Genomic DNA, 12,545 nt, shown 5'->3' on the forward strand with positions numbered 1-12,545 from the left:
GCATTAGAGTCGAAGGAAACGCAAAAAATCCTCTGAAATAAACATGGATGGCAAATAGAGGGCAGTGCTCATGGCTCTCTAGTTCCAAAATTGCATCAAAATGCAAGGAGAATATCTGATGATGTGTTAGGATGGGCTGTGAATTCAATGCCAGTCTAGGGAAAGAGGCAGTACTAACAGTAACACAGAGAATAATTTTAAATTCTTCTGTGTTTGGGCAATTAGGCTCTGTTGCCACAAATACCATATGTCGTCATATCAAACACAATGCAGGATTATGACAATGGAGCCCTCTTCTTGCTCAAGGTCTTTCAAATTCTGTAAGTTTGCAGTATTTCTGAAAATTATCCATTCTTCTGCTCTTGTGGGCATTTCGAAGTTCTTCACTTAAAAGCTATAAACTGATTTTGAATGTTTGTGTCTTGAAAGAAGGGTAATGCAGTCATTAAAAAATATACCATAAAGATGCTCAGTACTTCAGTCTGACAAAACACATCCTTAAAAGGAGTTAACAAAATGAAGATAAACCTGCACTATATATGTCTGAGAAATAAAGTTTATTTTCCCAAGTAAAAGCAATAGGAGAATTTTAGAATATTTTGACACAGTCTCAAGCTGTGCATCAGAATTTTGGACATTATTGATTATTGCTCTGAATTTCATTAAATTGTAAATTCAACAGAAAAAAACATCTACCTTGTTATAAAGCTTCATTTATCCAGACACATAACATTGTTGTAACAAAATCCAACCAGAGTCTTATTATATACATGTATATAGCATTACTTAATTTATAAAATTTGGCTGAAGAGTTGCCAGCTTTACAAACAATAAATCATTATGATAAAATGAAAAATATAAACCGAAGTAGACTTACAGTACTAATGTGCATAAAAATTAATGTGCATATTAATTATGCTATCAAAGGAACAGAATACTGGAAAGCAAAGTTAGTTTTAAAAATCCATATTATAATTACAGCAGGTATGACTAACTTATTAATAACTGTAACTTTGTATAAACACCAGGAATCACATTTACCCAGAACCCTCATGAGAAACACACAAAATAGAACTGGGCAAAAAGAACAATAGGTTAGTGCACATCAGTTGTTTACAAGGCCTACTGACAAGGAGGATGCAGAAAAAGACACTCAAGTTTTATTAGGTGGGGAAGTAGGACTGGTTACATTCTGGAAAATGAAAGAAACATTTTCTTTTATCCTTTCAAGGAAAGGATCAGCAAGAGGCTGATGTTGCCCAGAGAAATGCTTCCATTGCATCAACTGTGACATGGAAAGTGGTTTCTTTGAATTAGGCTTCCCATGGTTTTGTTCAAGCTGGCAGCTTCTAGATATGGGAGGCTTTTTTGAGGAAGTATCTGAAAAAAATGATGCAGAAGACTAATCAGAGAAAACTAAGAAAATTTCAGTCTGAATCAATAAGACAGCTGATTAGAACAGCACATAAAATCATTCTGTACCAACAAAATCCAAACATATATCCACAGTAAGAGAGGGAAGGCTGTTTTTTGATCAATGATTGAGGTTATCAAAATTACCACATGCTAGCATAAAGACAAATCCTTTTACACATGAATGGGAAAGGAAATATCTTATTTGCCAGCTTCCTTTCCTGTGTCTTCCTAATTCTGTGACATTTGGCCTGCTCTCATTCTTTGAGTAAATCTGAATCTAGATGCATGTTGCAGCAAAATTCATGCTAGCTTCAATTTCTTCCCAAAGGAATCACTCCAGCCAGCTAAGAATAATTTGAGTAGCTGTTTCATTGACTCAGCACACTAGATCTGTACAGTCTGCACATCCAGATTATGCCAGGTTGTTTAATATACACAATACTGTATATCACAGTAAGGAAAAGACTATTCCTGTGAGATTAATTCACTTCTAAGAGAGGATCCTAAAGCCCCAAATAGTCAGGTCATTGCAGTGCACATCATACATTGATGGCTTTATGATTCATCTGATGCATGGGATAAATGAAAAAATAATTTTGTATGGAAAAAAAATTGCATCAGTACTGTTACTGGTTTAAAACTTACCATCAAATATTTTCATAGCAGTATTATGTGCTCGTTAGGAAAGACCAGTGATATGAGCAGCATGACTCAGACTATTCCTGGCATTTTTAAGTGTCTGAGAGTCCATAAAGACTCATAAACACAAAACTTTCCTTTTGACTGACATATGATGTTTCAAGTAGATTTGAAATGTATTTTTTTACTAGCCAGAAGAACATTTAGAATAGATGCATTTACAGATTCTGCCTTCCTAACTCCTGAAGTACACTATGATGAGGTAAAACAACAGGCTGATAGCTTTGCAGCTGATGTGAAGGGCAGCAGAATAGCAAGCAACCCATCTCCATGATCCACCCTTTCAAGACATCCTCCTTTCAAGACATCCTCCTGTAGTTATCTAAAGATGACCCTAGTGTGAATGGACCACAGGAGATGATGGTTGTGAGACCTGTATTATATTGTTTGGCTCCTCTTTAGTTTATCTTTTGAATCATACTTGCTTGAAATGGAGGAAACAAATAATTGAAAGTTCTTGGCTTTTCTGTACAGCAGAATCTATCCCCAGTAGCCTGGAACTGGTTCCTTGATGCAATAATTTGACAGTTTTCTGTTCTTCTAGCGGTAGCTGCATTCTGGGGTGATCAAACTGAAGCCCATGACTCAGAACAATTTGACTAGGGAGACAATGAGCCAGATTGTCCTCTAATCTTTAGGATGTCAAACCTTCCTATCACTCTATCATTACCAGCACTTAAGTCTAATAATGGCCTTCAGGCTTTACCTTGATTTATTGCCAAAAGGTTTTGTTCACAGGGAACAGAAACTACCCTTGAAAAAGTCACAGTACCCAAGAGGCCAATGTTGTGATTGAATTGATGAAACCAAAATGTGTTCAAAGCATAAGATAAGAATTCAAGAAGTTAAGACAATTGCAATCTGCTAAATAAAATTACAAGCACCAGTGTTCATCACAGTAGCAACATAAAATTTCTCTGGATTTCTGCAATCCAGGAGCCACACATGCCTCACTGCATACTGCTGGGAAAATGTGGCCAACATTTAATTCAGAAGGTGCCTTTCCCACACAGATCCTGTAACAGTACCTAAAAGGAGGACTATAAATTTAGAAAATCACTTAAGAAGAAACAGAAGGTCTAATTTTTCAATCATTAAAGAAAGATACAAAGATGATTTAATCAGCATATGGAGCAAAAATAAAGGAGAAAATCAAATTCTTATGTCTACAGAAACTCTGTGCTATCACTAGCCAAGTCTTCCTCATTTTCGGTAGAATGAGAAAAGAAAGAAGTACAAGTCTAACCTATTACCTGGGAACACGCAAACCATCAAGCAAAAAAGTATTGGGTTTGCATTACTTCTTTTCTTGCCCTGTCTCTTGAGAACACATGCTCATGTACCCATTTCTTGAGCTCTTTTTATTGAGGTTTCTGTGAGCATTTAGAAGACATCAGTATTGGTATCACACTATCACTCCTGTAAATAGTGTACATGGATATTTCATGCCCACAAGAGAAACATACCAAGGCAATAGACATTCTTTCCTTTAAGAAACTAGATGAGCTATAAAAACGAAAATGGATAAGATGCAAACATAACTTATGATCATTTATTTTTTTTAATCCTGTTTTCAACTTAAACCTATATACGTGTACAAAAAAAAGGTATGAAAACAACTTTGATATGCCAGCAGAACAGGAGACAGGTTCCTACAGAAAAGATGTGCAACTTGCATGATAAATAAACTGGTTGTTACTGCAAGGAATTAATCTTCTCTTTTCATGAAGGACTCCTATGGATTAGATAAATCAGCCAGTATGTGGAAGATTCCATAATGAGCCTCATTATTTCAATCCTCTTTTACTGAGAATCAAAGTTTTCTCCAGAGATAGACTATATATAAAGAATGGGTTCCACAGCAGTAACCAGAGATAATGAAAAACAAACTCACTTTGATGGTCAACCTTTCCCATACAGTCACACTCAAGCAAGTCATGAGTAACACAGCTGGAATCTTCATGTAGAGTAAAGAGATTTTTAAGCTCCTCAATAGAAAAATGTGTGTGTTCAGATGTCTTGGAAAGGTCTACAACTGCCCCAGAAAGGTCTTGTTTGCTGATCTGTCTTTGGTAAATCTTTTCTTCTATTGAACCTGTATTGAAAAGACAAACAGATAAATTGGGATAATTTTTGACCAGTATTTCCAAAAAAGTCAAATCCATTTCCTGATAACAAGAGACATAGATAATGCTAAATCACTGTTTTCTGTTATTTAACAAAAAGCAAAGCAAAGGCAAGTGAATCAGTGTGATGTCTCCATCTTAACTGAACTCAGAACAAATCTATATTTTTAATATAAAATAATATATATATATTTAAAGAACAAATTATTTCCAAAAACATTTCCTCTCTTTCTTTTATGGACAAAATGTCAACATCTGTCGCACGCTGGGTAAGCTGAGCACCATCTCTGACCTGTGGTTAGTAGCCTGTAGATATGGACAGCATGTTTCTGACCATCTCTCCACACTCTAGCCATTGCCTGAGGAAAGAAGAAGATAAAGAGCATTAACAGCCTGCTATATAAGGATACTTCACTAAAGCTTGTAGTCTTCACTGACCAAATTACCAGCTCATTCCTCAATAACTCTCTGTGTTTGTGTAAGTTTTCTGGTATTAATTTGTCAACACTTTTGAAAATATAATTTCCTTTCTGCCATTTATGCTTCTCTTCCTTTCTGTACAGTAAAGGAGGAAAGTAAGTGTTTCAATTATTTCCTGAAAGAAATACCCTCTTCATATTTGTTTTCCAAGTATTAGCAACTATTTAATATTTCAGGAATACTGATCATTCTCCCCCATCTACAAAATAGTTCTTTTTTTCCCACAAAACATCTTTAAAAGTTACTTATATATTTCTGTTGAAATTCTAAAAATGATTGTTTGCACCTCCTTTATTTCTTAAACAAACAAAATGTAAAACTGAGTACTGCTATATGATCTTTTCTTCAAAATGTAAGGGTTACACCTACATCCTCAGTACAAACTCACACAACAGGTTTGCAGTCTCTGGCAACCTGTAGCAACTTTGTCTGATTTACCAGACTTTTTCAAGCAACAAGACAAGTGACCACATGAGGGTACTAATTCACCCTGGGAAGAGGAGCAAAGGCTTATTTCAGGTATTATGGACACAGCATTACTCTATAATAAAAAGTTTCTTACTGAGTTCATAAAAAGATTTTTCCAATTGTTATTTTTAAGGACAATTTTAACTAAAGACTCTTATGCCAACTAAATAATCCCTTGAGGCCAACAGTGCCTTTACAAGAATAGCACAGCATTGGCTTTCTCTTCTTTCTTTTGACATCACTGCCATGTAATTTTCTCATTCTTGCAATTCTGATCAGAGTCTCTCCCTTTTTCTCAGGGATTGCAAATCAACAGCAACATTTGCTATGCAATCTAATCCCATAATCCCATTTTCCTTTGCTTGTTAGAAACACAGCAACTCTCCAGATAAAAAGACATCAAGAGACAAAGACAATACATGACTCACTCCTCCACAGAAAGTAAAATTTAGTATTTTTATTTTTTACTGCAAGAGGGCTTCTACTGATCCAAACAGATATAATATGACAGAGAAATGTTTCTTCTTTTCTTCTCAGGAATAGTTTTCCCTTGTTGTTGTACTTGTCCAGACACAATGTGATAATTGGTAGCAGTAAGACATGTAAAGTCAGGTAATTAAAAATCAGTCAAGAATTCATTTGATGCCCATCCCAACCCACATGTACACAGCTGTTACAAGACCTGAATATCTGTAGCTGGATTCCAGTCAATATCATACAGGATCAAATGAGATGCTCCAACCAGGTTCAGTCCCACTCCACCAGCCTTTGAACTCAGCAAAAAGATAAAAGCTGGGCTGAATTTACTATTGAAAGTATCCACAATATGTTGTCTCTGGGAGACAGGAGTATGTCCATCAAGTCTAGTATAGGAGTATCCATAATGTTTGCATACATCTTGTAATACATTTAACGTCTGAGTGTAATTTGATACCAACACGACTCTGTCAAACAGTAAAATAAAGTCATCAACCAGACCCTGGTAAATTTTAAGTCCAATAACAAATCACTGAAGGCATCTAAGAAAATAAAATTAAGGTGAAAAATTACACATCAACCCGAGGCTACTTTTACTTTCTACAAAACAAAACATTTCCAATTGATTAGAAGCACATACCAGATCTGGATGCCTTATAGCTACTGTCAAGCATTCAAATGTTAAATAATTAATGTCTCCTTTTGCAACAGAATTTGGCATAATGTAGATTGCAGGCATTCAGAACCAATCACAAAGATTTTTTTTTAAAAATCTGTTTATACAAAATAACTGTTGTTAAGACAGCATTTGCAGAGGATGTTATAGGAGCTAATATATACATATATAAAATTCTATTTATTGAAAAAGCTAGTATGAATTTTTACAGAAAACTTCAGAAAGTTCTAACAAAAATTATAATGAAAGTTGAGTAGGACAGCAGAGATACTTTCCTACATTTTATGGCTGAAAAGAACAGGAATGAAGACTAGTGAAAGACAGACACTGGCTTTTTCCACAAAGCAAAATTAGTCTGATCCCTTACAGTAATGGTCCAAGCTATGTTGGCCTATTTTCTGAAATTTTGCCTAGTTAGGTTTCAAAGATCTGAAAATCTAGCATTCCTATCCTCCCAAATACTGAGAATGATTCAAGTAAGTACACATATCTTTTGAATTTAAGGCATAAGTAAAATAGCAGGGCATTTTCTGCCAAATCTCATGTGGAGGTCTTTAGTCACCTAAACTAAATGTAATATATTTCATTTTTAAAAAAAAGTAATTATACATTTCATTATTTTTAAAAATAATTTTGATTAAAACAAGTTCTGAAGAACTAGACAAATAATTTCAGGGAAAAATTAAAATATTAACATTTTAGAAGTGTTTTGGAACTGAACTACATCCATGATGTGTTTGTAAAGACTTTGCAAGACTTACTTTTTTGTCATTCCACACAACATTCACAACTTTGTCTGCACTCAGAAATATAATATAAACTTCAAATTAGGGCTGGAATTGAGGCTGTATATTGCAAAAACTATTTAGTACCAATGAAAGCAAAGAAACCAAAGAAAAATAAACATGAGCTGCACTAAATTAATGCAACAAAACTTAAAGGCATAAAGGAATTCCTCAACTCATCAGCTCCTAAAGTACTATTACAGTGAGGTACATGTTTTACTGACACTCCTGGTTTCGCTGACCTCCACGAAACAAGGCCAGTACATTTAGATATTCAGCTGTCACTGCTTTCAATGGATCCTAAGTATATAAACTCCAGCAACAGGCTCAACTTTCTGATTTGTGAAAAGAAACTATCTTCATATTCCATTACATCAATGTCAAGAGATCTCCTATTACTTCCCACTACTGAATTACAGTGAGTCCTATTTAAACATCACTTTAAATAAAAGTTAAAAGTTAAATACTTTTGGAATATTTGGGCTTTAAGGCATGAGTCCATAAAAATTATCCTGGGACACCAAGTGAGATTCCCACAAATCAGCAATTGCACAGAAATTAATCATGTGCATCCTCTTACCCCATGATAACTAGTTTTCCTACATGTCAGTGGCATTTACCACAGGGGAAATAAGTGGTTGCTGGGCAAGTTCATCTGTTGAGAATGATTGCCCTGAACTTTAGAAAAGGCAGCAAGCAGTGAGCAGTTAAGCATGATTAAAGGGGAGATAATTTATAATCTAGTAATGAAAATATTTCAGTGCAGTTTCATACAATAACACATCTTCTCATGAAGATACAAAGCACTGAAGAGCCTCTGCAAGTACAGGGGGCAGTACAAGGGCTGTAGCAAACTTGCCTTACAATGTAAAAAATACAAGTATCAGTACCTGCAAAAAATATGAAGAGCATCCTTAAAAATTATGTCATCTGCAAATTCTAATTTCATAATTTAACAAAAAAGGCAGGACTACAATGCTTAAATTCATTTGGCACCCCTGCAAACAGCTGCAAAACCTTTATTTTGAATGTTATACTCCCATGCATTTGAAAAGCAAATCAATATCCAGAAGGTCACTCCCATTACCTCCCTTCTACCTTTCTTTCACACTTGCCTTTCAGAAGAGTTGAGCTCATGGATTGCTGCCAACAACTTCACCAGCACCTGCAATTTTCCTGAATCAGTTTCACAGAAAGTGTCTGAAGTATAATCTTGTGGGAAGACATCTATTACACCTTCATAGAGGCTGGACTCATATTCCTCAGACATAGGATCAGAACTTTTTTCCTGTTGAAAATAAAAGTATTAAAATTCCATATCCCCTCTAACATATTTTTTTTTAAGATTGCTATATTTTTATCACAAAGACAAAAGCAGGCATAAAAAGCTGGCACAAAGCAATGTATTATGTGAGTGTGATCATGAGCATGACAACCTCCAAACACGGGATTAAAAGCAATTTTAAAGTACTTACAGTGTTTATTTCAGTTTACATTCTCTAATATAAGACATTGCTTGCAGCTAAGTAGAAAGTTGAAAAACTGAAAAATGCATACAACTTCTCTTCTTAAACAACCACACAAATGTATTTCCACAGTAAAGATATATCTAACCTTGGGAGTGAGGAGGAAATCAATACATTGTTTATTCTTTCTAAATCCCACAATATCTTATTATGAAACTTCCCAATCATTTACTCTGTTTAGGAAAATACTGTCGCTAAGATTCATTTATACTATCAAAAATGAAGAAAAGCTGGCAAGTAAAACCAGTAAAATAGCAGAAATACAGGTAATATTTTGCTGTACTTAGAAAAATCAATGTTTCACAGGGAGGAAAAAGCCAGACTACTCAAATGCCAAAATCACAGTGGCAATAAATGATTTGCACATACAGTCCTCTCCATCCCTATATTTAATAAAGGCTTGTTTTTTTGCATATAAAAGCTTTCTAACACTTATACTATGAAGTAAAGTCAATGCACTTTACTTGGTAGCATTGAAGGTTACAGGGATACTGCATTGTGATATTCCACCAAAGTCATAAAGTACATCTTTTAATAAAGATTTACATTTCCACCCACCTTACTTGGGCTTCAGCTAGTGGCCATAGAAGTTACTACTACCAAGTTCTAACTATCATACTATTTGCCTATAGGAATAAGTACATTTATTTATGTACAATCCTAGGAGAAGTGGTAATGGAGACATCTAGTACCACTGACATCTTGAGTCTGCAGCTCCCAGTGTCATTAAGCTTGGAAAAGTGAAAATATCATGTGGACAGGGAGGTTTCAGAGAAAACAGCAGACAAAGTACATACTAGTAATTTAGACTAGTAATCTCTAGTTAACAGTGCTCTTTGTAAAATTCACATTTATATGTACTTTTACAAATATTCAGAGACAAGGTTAAGACAGAAAATACATTAAGAAAGAGAAAACAGCATAAGGCAATAGGAAACTGGTGAGATTACTTTCCTGAGTACATTCAGATTTCCTAACACTTGTGCTTTTGAAAGCAGACTTCCTAGAGAGTAAGAGTATGGAAATGACCTTAAGCAACATGCACATTGATAACACAGGTTTAGTGATCTGTGTCTGCTGAAATGACTAATTGCAAGCACACACCCCCATGCAAATAGATACCTAAATAGATAAATAGATAAAGCTATAACCTTTATAGCTTTAAACAGAAGGCATGGATGATTGCAAAGTTTTTTCAGAGCCCCTATACATATTAGGTGGGGACTATTTTCCAGCCTGCCTTGCAGACACGATGTAATAACACGAGAACCAAGCAGTTTGCGATACAATTCAAGTTGCAGCGCTGTTGGTCGGCAGAAGATTATGCTCTCCTTTTTGGGGGGCAGAAATTTGTTTATAACCTCCTGTGTTCTTCTTAGAATAAAGAGTCCAGTGAGGCGAGTGAGTTCTGCTGCTCTTTTTTCTCCTAATTCCTTTTCCTCCTACAAGAACAAAGCACAAAATTAATTATAATCTTGCATTTCATCAGAACAATGTTCTGTATGATTTTAATTAGGTATTTAAATAACCTTTTAAGAGTATGATACCACTTTCTGACATGAGACTGTAATGACCAATTTTTCTCCAATTAGTACCACTGCATTAGTTCTATGTCTGGTTTCTAAAGTCTTAAACAAAGGAAAATAACGTCCCAGATGACAACCAAGACTTGAATTATATTCTAGAATTTCTTGAGATGCAGTGAAAGCATGCAGTGCTGTGGAGAAGCTAATAATGAATAAAGTATCATCACATGGCAATGCACATGTTCTTTTGGGGAATGTAGGCATTGGAGGCACAGTTGTTGCCTGCTAATTAATAGGCAGCCGAAGTGAGGAGATTTTAACATGTGTGTTCTCCTTCTGCTCCCTTTGGAAAACAAGTGGCTTCATGTCAAATAGGGAGGTGAAAAGCTTCAGCTACAATTAGTAGTCCCAAGCTTCACTTTGCTCCACAGAACGCAAATTTCACTTTATTATGAATTTTCTTCTATAACTAAATTTTTTAACCAAATACCTCTGTTGCTGAAGGTTCTCTAGATCTGACAATTGGTTCCTCATATATCTTTCTATACGTGGATAAAGAACCAAGTATTCCTGGATTCACAAACTCTATTAATGCATAAAATTCTTGCAAGTCATTTTGGATTGGAGTACCTTAAAAGAGAAAAAAATAATTCTGCAATTTTTCTTTCTTTAGGCTGATGGAAGTACATAAATGAAGAGTTTAATATTGACAACATATCTTGAAAACAGATGTTTTATTTCAATGTGAATTACTCAGAGTCCTGAATTGATCTAAAACTTTACCATGAACAGCAAGATACTATACTGCTAACTAAACAGGCTGCAGATTTAATTGTTCTGACAAATTAATTTAAAAAGTCAAGTTCTAAATTAATTGTATTAAAGAACTACAAAGGAAAACATTGAGTGTATGCAGACTCCCAATTCCTTTACAGACGATCCAAGGTTTCTTGCTTGCCCCTGAAGACTGACAAATTTTGCCTTTATGGAAAAAAATTGGAAATAATCTGTTTTTACAAGACCTGAGATTTCTTAATTAATACCCATTGCCAAAATTCCAACTGATCTCATGCTATATTTAGAATATCTTTTTCTTTTACCCCAACCTAGTACTATCAACATAAAAAAATATTAAAAGTAACTATGGATACTAACCAGTGAGGAGAATTCTCCTCTCACAAGACAGACTCGTGAGGGCTGTAGTTGTCTTAATAGTGCTATTTTTCAGACGATGTCCTTCATCACAGATTAGGAGGTTAAAGTCTACAGCCTCAATTTGATCCGAAGATCGCAACAGCATCTCGTAACTGATTATCATTACAGAATAAAGTGGAGAACTGATGAATTCTTCTACTTTGTGGTCCTGCAGGCATAAAGGAAAATAAATCATACAACTGTTTCATTAGAGATCACTTCCTTAAAAATCATCACATTGCTTAAAAATCCAGTAACTACAGAAATTTCTTCTCATATGACACAAGATATTTACTACCTCCTTCATAAATTTGGATTATTGATTCTTTCCTAATTTGAGAATGAGATCTGATACAGCAATTTAGAATTTTACCACCTCATTAAAAGAAAATTTATTATTCTTTTAAGCCTTCAAATCCTCTGAGACACATTACCATGAAGGTGAAAAGCACAGAATTCCTGTAATAGCTTTCCACTGCTGGCATTTGGGTAAGCTTCAAATGAATAATTAAAGCCAAGATAATAAAGGGCCACAGGTAGCTTCTTATACATTCACTTTGGATCTCAGTCCAGTAGGATGTTACCACATTCTACCAGATTTCCGTTTGTAATTTTAAATGTATTATATTATATTATATTATATTATAGATATGATATGATATGATATGATATGATATGATATGATATGATATGATATTATATTATATTATATTATATTATATTATATTATATTATATGATTGATGATATGATATGATATGATATGATATGATATGATATGATATGATATGATATGATATTATATTATATTATATTATATTATATTATATTATATTATATTGGTATTATTTAACCTATTGAATTGGTTCTAGGTATCAGATTGTAGAAGAGCAAAGTTCAGCTTGCCCAGAGATCAGGTGGGAGGGATTATGCAGGGAGCTTTCATGAAGGCCAAAGGAACTCCCAAATGCTGGGAGTTTTTCAAGGATGCTCTTCTGGAAGCATAAAAATAGTTAATCCCTTTTAAGATAAAGGAAACAGGTGGAGCAAGAGACCCCTTGGCTTAACTGCAACCTTTTGAGTCAAAACCAAAAGCAAAGTGCACAGTGATGGAAATGTGGATAAATACCTGTTGAAATCTGCAAGGGCATTGCCAGGGCCTGCAGATGCAGA

At 34.7% G+C, this 12,545-nt stretch overlaps 1 protein-coding gene across 6 annotated transcripts in view; it reads right to left on the reverse strand.

Moving 5' to 3' along the window:
* Positions 1-542: 542 nt before the first annotated feature.
* Positions 543-12,545, reverse strand: part of RAD54B (RAD54 homolog B) — a 62,252-nt gene continuing 50,249 nt past the window's right edge. For all 6 annotated transcript variants that reach the window (XM_021543212.4, XM_085572341.1, XM_085572342.1 and 3 more), the window contains 8 exons: positions 11,335-11,542; positions 10,670-10,809; positions 9,805-10,095; positions 8,243-8,415; positions 5,872-6,133; positions 4,534-4,600; positions 4,010-4,210; positions 543-1,380 (listed from right to left, as the gene is read on the reverse strand). In XM_021543212.4, coding sequence (XP_021398887.1) covers positions 1,154-1,380; positions 4,010-4,210; positions 4,534-4,600; positions 5,872-6,133; positions 8,243-8,415; positions 9,805-10,095; positions 10,670-10,809; positions 11,335-11,542 — 1,569 coding nt within the window. In that variant the 3' untranslated portion in view covers positions 543-1,153. The remainder of the gene's footprint in view (positions 1,381-4,009; positions 4,211-4,533; positions 4,601-5,871; positions 6,134-8,242; positions 8,416-9,804; positions 10,096-10,669; positions 10,810-11,334; positions 11,543-12,545) is intronic.

Source organism: Lonchura striata, chromosome 2 (genome assembly GCF_050655825.1).
Source record: "Lonchura striata isolate lonStrDom1 chromosome 2, ASM5065582v1, whole genome shotgun sequence".
Classification (NCBI taxonomy): domain Eukaryota; kingdom Metazoa; phylum Chordata; class Aves; order Passeriformes; family Estrildidae; genus Lonchura; species Lonchura striata.